Source organism: Miniopterus schreibersii (assembly GCF_964146895.1).
Source record: "Miniopterus schreibersii genome assembly, chromosome: 20".
Lineage (NCBI taxonomy): Eukaryota > Metazoa > Chordata > Mammalia > Chiroptera > Miniopteridae > Miniopterus > Miniopterus schreibersii.
The window spans coordinates 20,725,568-20,742,943 of NC_138122.1; the positions used below are offsets into that span (position 1 = coordinate 20,725,568).

Consider the following 17,376-nt stretch of genomic DNA (forward strand, 5'->3'; position numbering starts at 1 on the left):
CTAGTTCACGTCAGCAGGAAACAACAAGCGTCTGCCTGATTCCTTCACCCTTGAGCCCTGTGGGCTCTGGGATATCCTGGTGAGAAGAGCCTTGGGCTAAACCCTGGAGTAAGTCCGCTGCTCATGTCCCAGGGTGGTGAGGCCAGCATTTGGAGTGGGGAGCTCCCCAAGGTCAGGGCAACCACTCACTTGAGGGCAGGAAGTGGGGCTAGCAGGCCCCTCTCCCTGAACAGCTTGGCCATCACCTCCTACGCTCTCACTAGAGGGTGTCACAATGTCTGCAGGTTTCAGTGTGAAACAAAGACTTAGCCACACCACCAGGTGAGGACCTCTTGTTCCCGCCTTTGCTCATGTCCTGTCCTGCCTTTCCCTCCTCCCATCCCCGTCTGTCTTCATACTCCTGGTCCTTCACTGCTCCCCTCCCTCTTCCCGTCCTCACAGAAACAGGAGACATGCTCCCTACTTGTGTGTCCCGGTGTCGAACCCGCGGCACAGTGTCCTGCACTTAGGACGCGCTTAACAGAGTCTATGTTTTAAACACAACATTATGAGTGGTACGGTAACCTTCAGAGACCCTTTCAAAGCTGCCAGTGTTTATGCTGGCACACTGCACACCACATTTTTTATACTTTAAAGTTTGTCAAGGTAATCCCATGGCACAGATCACGTTAGAACACTATACACACATACACACGCATGAGCTGCTCGTAATTCCGTGCCTGCCGTTATTTCCGGGCAAGGCAACCCACTTATGAGGCGATGGTACCAAGAAACCAGGGGTCAGCCAGTCAGTACTGGGCCACGTGCTGCCGCGTTCACGGACGTGATGGTGATGGGAGGGAGGTTGGGCCGATGGCAGGCACACAGTACAGAGAGGATGCCAGACGCCAGCACACACAACACGGTGGGCCATGAGGGAGGTGGCAGGGACAGGACTTCGATGGCAGCAGTGGCGGGGGAGGATGGGGAATGAAGGCTCAATCTCACCTCAAAGGCAGGAGGGGTGTACAACTAAAGCTGTTGATACAGGAACTGAGAAAGGCCACTAGATCAGAAACCAAAGGAGCCAGATAGTAAAAAGCCCTGAGGAAGCAAACTGCAGCCAGGAGAGAAGAGAAAAGAAACAGGACAGTAAGCCAGGGAACGACTGCCCAAGAAGCCAGGGACCAGCTCTGAGGGTGTCGGGGGAGGGTCAAAGCTCAGAAGGGCCCCTGGAGGAACAGCTGCCATAACCTGCCCTCCACAGTGGGGCTTGCCTGGTAAAGCCGCAGGTGGCTTTTCATCTGTCTGGTTAGTATTTCTTGGGGAGCAACCTGAATGGTTACACCCATATCCTGGAATTGTACTATGATAACCTCATTAACAAAAAGCAAGGACAGCCCTGGCCCAGGGGAAGTCCTGTTAGGCCTGAGATGGGTAGGCTGCCTGGACACTGAGAGCAGTGGTCCTAGAGAGGGACACAGACTCATCTTCCCCAGACTCACACCAGGACAGGACTCTGGAAAAAGGAAGCTGGCCTTTGAGAAAGGGAAGGACAGCAGCTACATCCGCCTGTGTATTTTCATTCAGTCACATAGGGCTTCCTGGGCCTCCAAGTTAACAGCTGTTTCTTGCAAATCTAAACAAAGCGTGATGATCAGCTGAAGGAGGCCCCTGTTCCCAGCCTAGAGGTCACCACAGCCCCAAACAACACAACCTGGGCTTCGCGGCTCCTAAGAGCATCCTCAGGCATCCTTCCCCAGGGACTGGGGAAGCAGGAGCTCTGAATTTCAGCAGGTGAGGATAGGTTACTGCTCACCCGTGCACATCGAACCCTCCAGTATCAAACTCTCCTTACACACTGCCTGTGTTCGAAGATTCCTCCTGGAGCCTCGTCCCCCCTCCCCTTACCTGCCAAGCCTCAAGCTGCTGTGAGAGGTTCAGTTTCTGTTGAATGGCGTCCAGCAGCTGGCTGTTCAGAGACATCATGTCCATCTTGCACTTGGCGAGTTCCAGCTCCACAGCGTTCTTCCTGAAGACAGACAAGCCAGAGTGAGCACGGACGCCTTGTGCTAGAAGCACGTGGTTCCTTACCTGGGGCACCTGGGGTCCACAGGATGAGAAATCAGGCTCTGACCCTAAACTTGCAACAAATAGTAACAGTAACTGTGATGTTACTTGCAGAAGGCTGGAAAGTTTGCAATGTCATGCTTTCACAGACATTTTCTCAATTTTCCTAACCAACCTGTAGGGGAAGGGAATACCTGTCACCCCCATCTCACAGATGAAGAAGTGGTTAAGAGGATGATACTTAAGTCAGGACTAGAACCTAGAAGATCTCAAAGGCCTCACAGCACTAAGGAGCTACTAATCCTTCCCCCAAAGGACCAGTCCCTGTGCAAGGTGAGGACCTTGTCCTCCTGGTCCCCTCCTTTTCACAAGCAATGCACCACTTAAGGGATCTAAGAGATACACACACCTGCAAAGGTGGCCACAAAGTGGTGATCACAGCTCACCTAATCGCAGTAGCCAACAACTAGGGGACTGGTGGTAAGTTACTCACAATGTATTTGGGCCTGGGGAGGAAAGCACCAAGAAACAAGGTTGGATATACCTGCTTCGTAAAAGAAAACCTGCCTGTGTGTATTTGAAGGTCACAGGCAAACATGTCTCCTCAGTTATCTTGGAATGATGATCATTGATGGGCACTTGCTCCTACACACTTTCACATTTTGAAATGTTACACACATTACTTTGTAAACCTTCCCCAACACTGCTGAATTATAGTTCAATGCAAAAGATTATTAATTTGAGGAGGGGGCGGGGGGAATAAAAAGTGCAGGAGACTGCCTGGGCAGCCTCTGCAGAGGCGACAGTAGTCGCGTCGTTGCCAAAATGAGTATTATTTAGCCCGTCTTCATACCTTTTGCATTCGACACAAAAACTAGCAAAAGTGTCCTCGTTGTACACGAGCCGGCGACCAATGTGCATGTTCAAGGACAGCTAGAGGACCCGCCTGCAGAGGCCGCCCAGCTCTGGCCTCAGGAGCGCACCAAGCTAAGCACGGCTGCAAGGCGGGGCCGTTAGGGTAAAGCCTTCTGGCCACCACTGTGACCAGCACTTCCTCACTCGCCTCCAGTCCACTGAGCAATCAGTCGCCTCCCCTGACCCCCCACCGCTCCAGACCGGCGCCCCGCCCTTCCTAGAGAAGATCAGGACAGTCCGCCCACCCGGGATCCCGCCCGCAATGCGGCTGCAGGGATCGGAGCTGAGCCTGTCCAATGAGCGCAGGCGTTTCAGACGCTGCAGGCCGCTACGTCACGCCCGCTGCCATTGGCCAGTGGCGAACAGCGGAAATCCTGCGTGGAGCCGGTTGCCATGGACGCCCAGCCTGTCAGCGCGAACCCCGGGCGCCCAACCGGCGGCAGCCTCCTGTGCTCCCGGTGTCTCCCGGCAGGTGGCGCCAGGAGCAGCCTGGAGACGGGAATGTGCTGACTAACGCTGCCCGGGCGGAGCGCGGAGGGCGGGGGGCGGAGCTCCAGCGGCGCCCGCCCAGCCTGCAGGAGGGGCCCTTCCTCCAGAAAGCGCCTGCAGCCGGGCGCCTAGCCCACCTCCGCGTCCCGGTCTCGGGGGACACTCCCGGAACGTTTGCGCACCAGGCAATCTTGGCGCTTGTCATTCACGACAAACCCCAGACCAGACAGCAAAGCTGCAGAAACCACTAATCACTATATTAATCAGTTTTTTTCAAAAGGCATATTTCAAGGGGCTAGAAGAATCCCTTGTTTAAACGAAAACACTAGCAGCTGATTCCTTTTTGCTTTTATAAGCCAGGCTGCCAGCCCCAGGTATTTGTTCTAGTGAGGGCCTTTCACCTGCAAGGAGACTGAATTGTTACTTAACGCTTCCGGGACTTACCTACTGCATAGGATAGGAATGGGTAAGATTCTCGCTGCCCAGTGAAGAGGGGGTGGTACTGTTCGTGGGGATTCTCACCCCTGACTTGACTACACATTAGAATCACGGGGTGGGTCAGGGGGACGCTGTTAAGAAGCAGCTCTAAACCCAGAGTCATACTGAATTTTCTGGAGAGGGAGGGCTCTGGCATCCGGAGAGTTCCCTAGATGATTCTAAAGGGCAGCCAGGATGGAGAATCAGAGTTGACGTATATGAAAGCATCTTATAAAACTCTTAAGGTCCTATACAAAGGTGGTGTGGCTCCCCCACAGATTTAAAATGATTCCTTAGGTCTGCTGTCTCAATTCTTGTATGCCAAGGGTTTCATTTCTAAGGGAGAAAAAAAGAAGTCCTCGTGGAGTGACCGATCTACAAACCCCCCAAGGTCCAGCCCTGTTCTAGAGGGTCCGGGAAGGACAGGGGCCTCAATGCAGGGCTCCCCCTATTCCGGGAGGGGGGGATTTGAAAGTCCGTCCAGACTCCAGGTTTCCTGGGCCTCCTCTGACAGCAGGCAAGGAAGGGCAGGGATTTCAGGGTTTCATGGATTTCTGGTGGCCTCTTCATCCGTCACCCAGGTGCCCGGGCTAGGTCCCATTTATTTTAAGGGAGAGGGACTTGCCACCCTCTTGTCCACACTTTCTCTGGCTCTATCTCCCACCTCCCACGCTGATGACAGAACATGGTCCGAGCCTGATGTCTGCTCTTCTACTCGACTAGCTGAGAAGAAATGACCAACACATCTCTGCTAACTTCATTCTGCTTTTTATTCCCCATGGGCCTCCACAATTAGTGCCTTCACTATGCCATTTTGTTCCCTAACTGCGTGACACGATTTCACCCTGTTATATTCATAAAAGTCTGCGCCACTCCAAGTCATCACACTGCCATGCCGGTATTCACTAATTAAACCTACCAGGCAAAGACACCAAGGAAAGAGTGAAGATGGGACATATAAAAGAGTCACTTTAATCAAGCTGCTAAAATTATTAACGTTATGAAGGCATGAGGAGAGACTCTCTTCTTGTTTTTCTAGCCTGGGAACAGAAATTTTTTTCAACTTTCTAGTCCCCTATCAATGCCTGGATACACAGGGTGGTGCAAAAGTAGGTTTGTGAGCACATGAAACACAGAGTTAATTCTTTTTTTTTCCTTTTTTAAAGAGTTTATTGATTTTTTTTTTTTTTTAAGAGAGAGAAGAAGGGAGAGGGAAGGAGAGAGAAATGTTGATGTGAGAGTAAAACATGGATCAGCTGCCTTCTGCACACCTGCTACTGGGGACTGAGCCTGCAACCTGGGCATGTGCCCTGACCGGCAATCGAACCGATGACACCCAACCGAATCACACTGGCCAGGGCGACAGAGTTTATTCTCCTATTATTATTTAATAATTATTGTATTATTTTCCATACGAATAACTATAAACCTACTTTTGCCCCACTCTGTACATGTGGGCAGACACCAGACCTCCAGATAACCCTCTCTCTCTCTCTCCCTGAAGGTCTCGCTTATCCAGACCACCTGACACCCATTAACCAGACCTCCTGGTCTCTAAACAACCTGGCATCTAACCTCCAGACAGCCTGACATCCGACTGATAACTCCTGGGCCAATCCTAGGGCTGAGAATTAGGACTTTAAGAACTCTTAACTCTCCTTTCTTCTCTGGAACACTTCTGGGTTTTTGCCTAGCTGTGTTACCAGTCTGCAAACTCCAAAACCCTTGAATAAATATCATTTATTTTTAGCCAAAGCCTCCAGACTCCTTTTGAGTTCATTCGACAACACATAGGTTTGTGAGCCTCACTGAGTATAAAATTCCTAAATGAACTGCTTTGGGCTTCTGACCAGACAGAAAAAGGGGCCCAAAGGTAAAACTATGAAATGGAGATGAAAATGATTAAAGAGAACAGAAGAGTGGGAAAAGGTGTGGAGAATTTTAAAGCCGGAAGTTAAAATGTATCCTTTTTTTTTTTTTTTTTTAAAAAAAGACACACAGTACCTAATTACAAATTGTTTCAAATGAGCCCCCTTTTAACTTCCTGACAAGCAGCTGTGGGGTGAGGGGAAAGGGTGAGGGGAAAGGATGTGGGGACAGGAGTCAAAGGTGGAGGCCGGTGATCACCACTGCCTGTGATCCTGGGAGAGAATCTGTTTCCTCATCTGCAAATTTAGGATTAAAAATTTTTACCTCTTGCTGTGGCTGGGAAGGTTAGAGGATGAAAGTGTTTTGTAGACAGCCAAGTGATGCACAGATGTTGTTATTAATGTGTTGTGAACAACCTAAAAGCAGGTACATTTTTAGTACTTTGTATCTCTCCCCACTCAGTGAGTAGGGTATAGACTGAGTGCATGATAAATAATTTGCAGGGGGATGGGAAACAGGTAAATACGTTTTGTTTATGTCGTTCCAAATTTCCTGAATGTAAGAGAATGAATTTATGCATTTCTTCTCTGCTAGAGAAAACCCAAAACATTAAAAAAATTACCCAGTTCCCTGGAAATACAGGGGACAGAGAAAAATGTTAAATGACACTCTGGGATGCAATCACACCCTCAGAATGTAGAAAAACTCTGAAACAAACAATTCAGTCTCTTCAATAAATAAATGCAATATAAAAAGAATGGAGGGGGAAGACTTTGGGGACAACATATCAAGTAAATGGAGTATGTGGAGTCTGAGTCTAATCAAACTATAAAAAGACATTTATGGGACACCTGGGGAAATCTGAACCCTGGACACCAGACGATGTAAGAAATAAGTTTTTACAAGTGTGATAACTGTATTGCTGGTTGTGTGTTTTATAGTAAGTGCCTTTTCCTGGTAGAGATCCATACTGAAGTGTTTATAGATGAGCAGACAGGATGTGTTGTGATTTTCTTTAACACCGTCCAGTGGGGAGGTGGAGGAAGCGGGCGAGGGTGGAGATGTAAAACACCAGCCATATGCCGATTAGTGCTGAAGCGGAGAGATGGGTAAGGAGGGATCCAGCTTATGTTTCTACTTTTGTGCATGCTTGAAAATGTCCATAATAAAAGTTAAAAAAAAATCACACCTCTAAAAATAAAAATGTCGAGGTAGATATATATAATGAAACTGGAAGGCTCTCTAAGATGTAAGTGGGGGAAAAACAAGACATGTAGAGCATCATCCATTGATATTTTTTGTTGTTGTTAATCTTCACCTGAGGATATTTTTCCCATTGATTTTTAGACAGAGTAGGAGGGAGGGAGAGAGGGAGGAGAGAGGGAAAAGAGAGAGAGAGAGAGAAACATCGAAGCAAGAGAGACACGTCTATCCGTTGCCTCCTGCATGTCCCCTGACTGGGGCCTGGGATTGAACTTGCAACCCAGGTATGTGCCCTTGACTAGGAATTGAACCCGAGACCCTTCGGTGTGTCGGCCGACGCACTAATCACTTAGCCATACCTGCCAGGACCATTGATGTTTTTAAAAGCCCAGGACAACTACATTGCACACATGTGTGCATATGCAGAAGGAAAAGGTCTGCAAACAACGCCCGCCCACCTTTCAGTAGCAGTGTCTAGATGGAGAGAATGGGATTGGGGGTGAGGGTGGGTAGCAGGGAAATTCTTTCACTTTTATATCTTTCTGCATGGTTTAACTTGTAAAATGGAGCACATACGCATGTTACTTGTAATGAAAGTAAAATAAAACGAGCCATGATCACTCACTTTGCAATGGCCTCATCCCGGTCCCTGATGGCTTTCTGAAGCTGCTCCTTTGGTTCCTTGTCCTCAGATGTCACTCTGAGTCGGTCTCTCTCCTCCTTCAGTGCAGTCATCTCCACACTCAGCAGTGTGACCTAAAGGGAGACCAAAGGGATGAGTGTTATGATACCACTGCTGCTGGCCTGGGGTGTTTCCCTCCGAGGGGGAGAAAGGAGCGAGGAGCCTCGGGCAGGCTCGGGGCCTGTGTGCCATGCAGGCTGGTTGCTGCCTGCTGCTCTGAGAAAGGCCCACTCTCCTGGAGAAAGGGTGCCACATGCTAGGCTGGAGCTCAGTGGCCATGGACTGCAGCCACGGGGCCAGATCCCCTTTGTACACAGCACACCGCACCACCTCCTTCATTTCAAGGCAATCCCAGGGAACAAATAAGTGAAGACTACACGTGCACTTGGGCACTGAAACACAGTTTTGGGGGTAGAAACTCAACAAGGAGCACTGTTACCCACAGGGCCCTGGCTGTTTAAAGCCTGGGACCTGGTTCCCATCTCTGTGACAGCATTTGGCACAGCCTGGCTCCTCCACCTTCATTCTGCTCCCCAGGTCAAAGCTACATACAATTTAGAGACCTACATGATGTTATCACCTTTCCCTTCAAACCTGTCACCTTTTCTGTGCTCCACGCCTTAGTGAATGGCACCACAGCCTGTCCTCTGGTGGTGGGCTCCCTTGGTGACCACGGCTTACCTGCCTTGCACACCTTGAGCTCTGTGAAGGCAGGAAGCATATCCTATCTATCTATGTATCTCAGAGCCTGACTCTGTATGATGCTTAATTCCAAAGGCTTGTGCAGTGGGTGGACAGATGTGATTTTTTTTTTGTGGCTACTCAGCCCCCCAAATCCCTTCCTATTCTGGGGGCATTCCTGGTTGTGTGAGTCTTGGGAGACAGGACATGTCCTTCCCCACTAGCGAAGTCCAAAGGGGAGAGACATAGTGTTTCCAAGGCACCTGGGTATGAATCCTAAACTTGCCAGCCACCCCTCCCAACCTGGGACTGTAGCTCACGAGGGCAGAGCAAAGCCACAGACCACTGGGAAATTATTACACGGACAGCAGGTTTTTGCCTCTTCCCACGGCTCCCTCCTTCCTGTTTGGAGCTCAGTTCTCCAACCTTCCAACCTTGACTCTGTAAGCTATCAGATTTCATCCCAATGCATTCTCTTTCTGCTTAAGTTATGCTGAGCGAGTTTCTGTTGTTTGCAACCAGAAACCCTGACTGGTAGAGCTTTTAGTAAATACTTGCTGAATGACTGGAAGGGTGGGAGCCCCTTCTCATAGCTGATAGGATCAGACTGGAGTCAGGATACCTGACCTGCCCTCTTGTTAAATATTACACATACTTCTGACATTTTTCCAAGGAAGGATCCACCCATACAGGTCTGTCTCTCCCACTAGGGAAGAGACGTCACCTTTTCAGTTTATTCCTCTGCTCTTCAAGTCCCAGGCTTACCTATCCTCAGATAGAACAAAACTGAGCCAAGGCCCCAGGACTAAGGCTGGAGATCAAGTTTCCCTATAGACTACGACGGCAGAGTTGCCAGCTCCTGGGGAAGCAGCCACTTGGGAGGAAATCAGAGGACACCCCACAATGAAGAGGGATACGGGACAATTTGTTGTCACTATGGGCAATGGATTTTGTGCTCTTGGGTGCCTGGTAGGGACATCAGAACATCAGGACCTGGTGAGCAGGGTTAGCAGCCTTAGGGAAAGGACAGGCTGGGCATCTGCAGAGGCCACGACAGGCATATGCTCGGGTAGCCCTGAGGCAGGCAAGGCCACAAGTGAGAAGCCCAGCCTTGCCTTATTTGTTGGCAGGTTCTGCAGCTTGGCAGCCCAGGACTCAAGTCCCAGAAAGCACCTGGCAGAGACAGCCAGACATGTGAAGACCAAATAAGCCCTGACATGACCTCGGGCCAGCCGTGGGCCAGCCAGGTGTCCTGCCAGCTGAGCAAGCAACAGATAAAAGTACATGCTAGGCAGGAAATGCCAACGTTTAATATGCTCCAGATAAAACATAAGAACTTTTTGCTTTGACCTGGAAATCCTGGTCAAGATGGAGACAACTGGCTCATCTGCCTCAGACGTGACAAGGGACTTACCCTCTCTAAGTTACAGGCTTTTCACAAAAAGCAGGAATACATGTAACTATTTCCCAGCATCAGGTTGTTGTGAGGATCAAATGAGATGAGCAACATCCAGGACCCAGCTCAGTGCCTGACACGGTGCCTCACTAGGGGTTGTGAGCTCCACTCTCTTCTCCTCCCTTCCCCCCCGCCCCCGCCACTCGGGGCGTCTTGCTGACAGCTGTCATGAGGACTAACCTGGCTTGTTTATACACTGACAGGCTACAGCCACCCCTAAATCCACTTTTCCCAAATAAGGCAGGTGTTCTCATGATTAGCGTCAAAGGAAACATCCTGAAGTTATGTATCGAGGGCTTCATTTGCCCTTGTGCTTGACAATTCTTTGTTTGACAAGGCACCGTGCTAGACACTTCAGGGGAAGATGAAAGATACGTCAGACCTAGAGCTCATCTGCATGGGGGTCTAAGTTCTGGGGAAATGAGATGCGAGGGAGGGCAAGCATGGAGCCAGGGTGGCTCCATGAGGAAGGGAATTGAGCGTTTCGAGGAGGAAGTGAAACCTGTTCAGGAACCTGATGGATGAGGAAGGTTGAGATTATGCACAGGTGGCAGGGAGAGTCCTCAGGGCAGGAAAGTTGGAGAGAAGATCCAGGTGTGGGAAAGCATGGGGACTGTGTGCCCTTTAAAATAGCCTCTGTTCAGGCCCTGGCCGGGTAGCCCAGTTGGTTACAGCGTTGTCCTGATACACTAAGGTTTAGGGTTCAATCCCCAGTCAGGGCACATACAAGAATCAACCAACGAGTGTGTAAATGAGTGGAACTCAGTCTCTTTCTCTCTCCCCACCCTCCCTTTCTCTAAAAATCAATAACCTACATCCTGCTCATGCTTCTGAATGAAGTAATGCCCTCTGGTGTTCTAGTTTTATAATTCAGAGAAGCAACAAAACCAAACCAAAACATACACACACAAAAAACAGCCAATATCAAAGAGCTGACAAGCAGAAGCATCCTGCAGAAATTTAAATAGGCTTTAAAATAAATAAGACTTGTGTTAATCCAAAGAACGTTTAGATCCACGCTCTTTCATATTTCATTCTTCCAGTTTCAAAGACCTGTCCCTAAGTCTGAACCACTTCCTGGCCCAACAACCACCTGAGGGCCTTAGGTTTGAGACAGGAGAATGTCTTTGGCTGCCCAGACCCACTCTCTGTGCTTGGCCAGGAACAAGCTACAGTTTTCAATGGCCACTCTCTGTCCCTGTGATCTGGTCCCTCACAGTGAGTGTAGTCATTAACGGCTGTGGGTGGGGCTGACTCCCAATATCTTCCAAGAGAACACTACTAGGAAGTTCAATGGGCACAACTCCCAAAAAGGACAAGAGTTTACTTCTATACGGTCCTTTCAATGTAAGAAATACTGACTGAAGCGAAAGCCAGGCTTAAATTCCACCTCTCAACAGTCTTGTGTAGAGGTGACTAGCTTTGGACAAGGAAAGAAGGGGGGCAGGCTGGGTGGGGCAGGGTTTAATATGCTGCCTGCTTGGTATTCCCTGCAAGTGGGACAGAACCTCTACATATCATCCTAATCCAAAGGAAGAGCTATCCTCTGAGGATCTGCCAGAGGACACCCTGCTTCTCAAACAGCCATGGGAGGGAAACTCACGAGGGTCCCGAGAGCCCGGGGACATGTGCATACTCCCTGCACCGGGCCAAGGACGGGGGTGCTCACCTGACTGTGGAGGCGCTGCAGCTCTTCTAGGCTCTGCCTCAGTTTACCCCTCTCTCCCTCCATGAGTTCCCTCAGGGCTCTCGAATCCTCACTGGTCTGCCTTATCTGTTCTTCTAAAGAGTCATCGTCAATCCTCCGGGAGCTCTGACAGCAAAACGGAGCGAGCCAGCCAACCAGAGAGGTGGTGAGAGGAGGGGAGCAGAGAGATGGTCAGTGGCAGAGATGTAGAGGAGAGAGGGCAGAGATGATGGGGGGGAGAGATGGTCAGTGGGAGAGATGCAGAGGAGAGAGGGCAGAGATGGTGAGGGCGGAGGGGAGTGATGGGGAGGGGAGCGGAGAGATAGTTCAGTTCGGGCGAGAGCAAGATAGCAGGAAATGGGACAGAGGAGCAGGAAGGAGAGAAAGAAGAGAGACAGAGGAAGGAAGAAAGATTAGAGGAGAAAGGTTCTCTTGCTCAATTCTAACCTGCGAACAGCAGCCAGACATTTACTCTTTTCAGGCTTCAGGGAAAGGAGATTGTGTGGTGTGAACAGCACACCTCCCTGAGCTTCCCTTCCCCACAACAACCCGGTCTCCACACTGCAACACATCCCCCAGACCCACACAGCCTGTGCAGATAAGGGCAACCACCCTTCCATCTGAACTATTCTGTAGGAAGGTGAAACCTGAGCAGAAACAGCAGCCTGAGAGCGGGACTGAGAAAGGAGTGAGGCTGGCAGAAAGCCGTTGTGAAGCCAGAAGAAATGCCCATCTGCCAGAGCCCCTGGGAATGTCCTTCCCCACAGGAGCCACATGTGGAACCCTAAAAGGTCACTGTTGATCATCTCAACTCCCTGTGCTCACTTACATACTTTTAGCAGAAGCCCCAGATCTTTTAAGTGCCTGTTCATAGTGAATCTCACCAGGAGGACCAATGGGCTGCACAAAAATAACTGTGGAGTTTACCTGGACCCAACGTTCTACATTCAAAGCTTCCAAGGAAAGCCCTTGAACTTGGGACCATCAGGGCCCATACTACTACATGGAGAAAGTCCTCCATTCGTACCCTAGTGTCTGCAGGAAGGTGTCCGTGGAGCCTCCCACTCCCTGGTACTCAGCCCCTCTGCTTGATCACCAGCACTCAGTGCTCTCAGAGAACACTGGCTCAGAAGAAAACTCCTGAAGGTTTTATAAGGTTCCAGTTCCAGGGTCAGCCTCACTCTCTGTACCTGTTTTCAAGCTCCCACTAGTCAGGTCCTGTAGGGTGCAGGGTACAGAGCTTCGAAGCCTGGTCTCTTACCGTGGGCTCCACGCCATCCACGATGCTCTGGATTAGCCTCTTGAGCTCACTGAGGGCTGTGCGCAAGCTGCCGGCAGGCACATCCTTGGCAGATGAGGTTTCCGAAGACTCGTCCATTGAGGAGTCCGTGGAGACAGCCGAGTCAGCGCTGTCGTTTCCTCGAAGGTGTGAGCAGAGATAGCGAACCTGGCAGTAGGCTTCCCAGAGCTGCAGTCTCAGCTGCTCCACGAAAGAATTATTCTTGATTATGGGCTCTAGAGTATACTGCCACCCAGTCATCTTTCTCTAGTATATGAACCCAAGGGTCTAAGATGCTGTTCTAGGAGAAAGTTTTTTTTCATCACCTGTTCCAAAAATACCGATAGTTATATGCGCCCGGGACATCTGTACAGACTCCCAATTCTTATGTTCCCTGCCCTCTAGCCCCTCCCACTTGCCAAATAAAGCACTTCTTTATCTAGGCAGCTGCTCTGGTGGGAGTCAGTGAATGATTAGGGGATGAGTAGTTATGAGTAGTATGAAAAGAAGCCAAGTGGACAGATCACAAATGATCGAGAACCCTGTCAACAGAAGAAATATGAGGCTAATGACTAGTCAACAAGCATTTCCTAAGAGGCACTGGGCAACAATGAGCCAGGACATGCTTCCTGACAGCTCCAGGAAGCAGGCCTAGGGACTTGCACAGGCTAAGGCTGAAGCAGTGGGCACTGGGCAGCAGGGACTGATGGGCTCCTGACATCCAGACCTGCCCTCAGGATCCCCAGGCATGTCAGCACCTGCTCTCTCTCCTGCTCCAGCTCCTCGGCCTCCATGCTCTGCTCAATCTCAGACAGGAGGGACGTGCTGGTGGCGGCAGAGCTCTGCAGACTCCTCTCCTCAGTGAGTTCTTCCACCTTCACCTGCAGTTGCCGGTATGAGAGCCGCACCTCCTGGAGCTCCAGCTGGCTTTGATGAAGCTTTAAGAGAAAGAGCACATGGTGGTGAGGCTTGACAGAACCAAAACAGATAGGGAACACTGACCTGGAACCTAATTGTGCTTCTAGATCCAACCACCCATTTACAGAAAAACACAGAGGAGGGAGAAACATGCTAGACTACATTAGGGGGATACAGTCAGCGACTTTCAGATCTGGGAAATTCTACAGGACAAGCAGCGCAGTTTCTTCAACAGATAAATTTCAAGGTAAAAAGAAAAGATAAAGGGGGAACCTATAGATTAAAAGAGATTTAGGAGACACTGACCAACTGCCATGTGTCAGCGTACTTTAATGTGTACCTTGATTCATATGAAAAATATGAAAAGCAATTATGACATATACAAGACAATTGAAAATCTGAACACTGACTAGATATTTGATGATATGAAGGAAATACTGCTGATTTTTTAAGTAGAATAGTCCTGTGGCTATATCTTTAAATTTCTTATCACTAAGAGGTATTTGTTATTTACAGATGAAATAAAAATTCTGGGATTTATTTTAAAATAATACAAGAGAGGAGCAAGTGGATGGAAGAAGGACTGGTTAGGGGTTGATGGTTTGTAGGGCTGGGCAGTGGAGAACATGGGGCATCATCACACTATTCCATTTCTCAGTTTGCCTGAAATTATCCATAATAAAAAATTAAACATGCACACTATATGTAAGATACCATTAGATTCTCACCAAAACATGGCTAAAATAAATACGTATGTGCATGAAAGACAAACCGGATATCCACAGCAGCACTATTCCTAAGAGCTACAAATTGGAAACCATCCAAATGCCAATAAAAATAGAATGGATATAGTTACATGCTGGAATACTATACTGCAGTAAACAAAGAACACACTGCTACTATATGCCACAACACGGATGAATTTCACAGACATAATGTTGATCAAAAGCCAGGCATAAAACAATATATAGGGTGTCCCAAAAAAGGTATACATACACTTTGAATAATTATAAAGGCAGTGTTTATTAAAATACACTTCATTTTCAAAATTGAGCTATCAGCTGTTAAAGTGTGTATACATTTTTTAGGGGATACCCTGTATAACGTATGATTCCACTTATAAAAAGTGCCCAAACTTCATTGAGACAGAAGAGATGAAAATCGGAACAGCGGTTTATTTTTGAGGAAGTGGCAGGGTATTGCCTGGGAGGGAGGCTTGTGGGGTGCTGATAAGAGACTATGTGTTGAACTAGGTGCTGGTCACACAGGTGTACTTACTTGTAAAAATTCATTGGGCTGTCTGCTTAAGATCTGCACTCTTTACTATATGTATGTTATATTTTAGTGAAAAAGGTAAGGTTGTTTGCAGAAGAGCTAGGGGTGAGATTTGGAATATATCAGGATAGTAATACCAAGAATTCCCAAACCCCTGGGAAGAGCAGTCTGCCTTCTCGGTCATACTTCACGGTTTACGGACAAAGCCCTAGTCCTGGGAGGGACATTTCTCAGCATCTGGGGCTCAGAGAAGGAGGGAGATGGGTGCCAGTGGTAGAGAGGGAACAGCAATGCAAGTCTCACAGCTTATAGACCAGGGCTCCTTCCCTCTCTCTTACTGCTGCTACTTCACCCAACTCTGTATTCTCTATGGCCCCCTCCCTGTGGAGTCCAAACAGGGCACTGCTCCCTGGTGAAGTTACTCCTGCTGAATGTTAGAGTCGACTCCACTGTGACCGGTCCGTGCCATGCTCTTACTAGCGTGCTCCATCACTACACTTGCTTCTAATGTAAGGCCTCAAGTGCAGCATCTAATCCATTTGCTAACCGCTACGCAAATGTCCACACATCATACCTGTACAAAAAATTTTTTTTGGGGGGGAGGGGAGAACTTCCTGGGATTTAAATTTAACTAATTTATTGTCTTGTAAAATACACTTCTGGCTCTGGCTCAGTTGGTTAGAGCATCCACCTGTAGGCCAAAGGTTGGTTTGATTCCTGGTCAGGGCACAGACCTAGGTTGTGGGTTTGATCCCCAGTTGGGGTACGTACAGGAGGCAACTGAATGATATTTCTCTCTCACTGATGTTCCTCTTCCTCTCTCTACCTCCTTCTCTCTAAAAATCAATGAATATGTCCTGGGGTAAGGATTAAAAAAAAAAAATAGAGCAGACATTGTACTGTTTTTTTCCAGATTATTGGCCAAGTGGGCTTGTGGCTCCAACAGAGATGCAGAGACCAAGGGGCGGCAGGCAGCATCTCAGAGCTCTGTAGTTCTCATGAACGGAGCAAGCTGCCTTACAGAGCCTCCAGCCAATTCTTTAGGTGCCCTGAGAGCCTCCCCTCTGCTGGTCAGTATCAGAGAACAGTTGGCTAATGGCACCAGTGATCTAGATGTGCCTTAACTAGGAAGAGTTTGGAACCTGGCTGCTCAGAGAATGAAAAAGGAATTGGCAAGCTAGCTCTGCATGGTTCCCAGGGATCAGCAATACCTGCTGGTCCAGTGGGAACCCCTCCAGCCCCAGTTTTGAAGAAACTCAGAAAAAAGAAATTAGGGTTAAAAAAAAAAAAAGACATTCCTAGGAAGCATTTGGCACGATTACAAATGGCATACTAAATTGGCAAAGTGCTTTACAATTATTTTCTAGACAACTCCACATACATCTCAGCAGGAGACGCTCAGCACAGACAAGTACAAGTTTTTCTGCACTGGACAAAATTAGTTCAATTACTCATGCACACTTGAAGGTGCTTAATTAATTATAACAGCAAGAGAACAAAAGACCAGGACAGATCTGTCCTCTCTGGGCAATAACTGATCCACAGACTTACGCAGAAAAAAACGAACCAAATCAGGAAAGAGTCTGTTACATATAAGAACCCTCTAAAAAGAGAAATATAATCCTTTATATAACAAAGATGACAAACAATGTATTTATATGTAGCAACAAGGAAGACACCAAATGCCTTGTGTTTGTCCAATATAACAAGTTCAAGCTCACAATACTCACACCCCTAATGTTGGCAGAAGTGGGGGCACTCTCCTCACTTTAAACCAGGGGACTGAGACGTTGTGAAGTAAAGTGATTTATGTAACAGTATATGCTCAGAGGCCTGGGTTCCAAGTCACCTGATTTCTGGGACCTGTGCTTTCTGATGAAATCCACCCACTCACTGGGATGAGGCCCCTGCACGCATCTGTGAGATGCCCAGCTGGGATGAAATAGGGCAGTTACAGGGCCCTTCAAGGGACAATAGCCTCTACTGGATATTAAGAGTCTAGCAAAATGCTTGATTTTTAAAATGTATTGGGTCCTCGATAAATAATAATGTATACCCCTATTCTCAGCCTGAAAAACAAAATCAGAGTTGGATTTGATCAGTGGTTTAAAAATCTATATTTGACAGAACTCCAATGACATAGTGAACCAGATCAAAGGCTGGGGGTGGAGGGCTGCTCCGGCTATGGGAGGCCTGTTACCCTGCCTGCTCAGCCTTTCTCTCCTTCCCAGTCTAAGTAAAAGGATTAAAATCATGGGATTATGTACATTCCAACGCCACTAGCTCTACATTTCACAAATCTGATTTAGGAACATTCAACTACTACCCGAGTAAGCTGGAATTTTTATTTCTGTATCACAGCAGGCTATTTCAGCAACAGAAAGGGTTTTCTGGGG

General features: G+C 48.4%; 1 protein-coding gene across 2 annotated transcripts in view; it reads right to left on the minus strand.

Moving 5' to 3' along the window:
- The window catches only part of BICDL1 (BICD family like cargo adaptor 1), a 51,512-nt gene that overhangs the window by 2,370 nt on the left and 31,766 nt on the right, over positions 1-17,376 (minus strand). Inside the window, exons 5-9 of one of the 2 annotated variants that reach the window (XM_081123665.1) lie at positions 13,546-13,725; positions 12,770-12,988; positions 11,491-11,634; positions 7,628-7,758; positions 1,891-2,011 (exon numbers count right to left, since the gene is read on the minus strand). In XM_081123665.1, coding sequence (XP_080979791.1) covers positions 1,891-2,011; positions 7,628-7,758; positions 11,491-11,634; positions 12,770-12,988; positions 13,546-13,725 — 795 coding nt within the window. The remainder of the gene's footprint in view (positions 1-1,890; positions 2,012-7,627; positions 7,759-11,490; positions 11,635-12,769; positions 12,989-13,545; positions 13,726-17,376) is intronic. The other variant, XM_081123666.1, reaches the window with a different exon arrangement.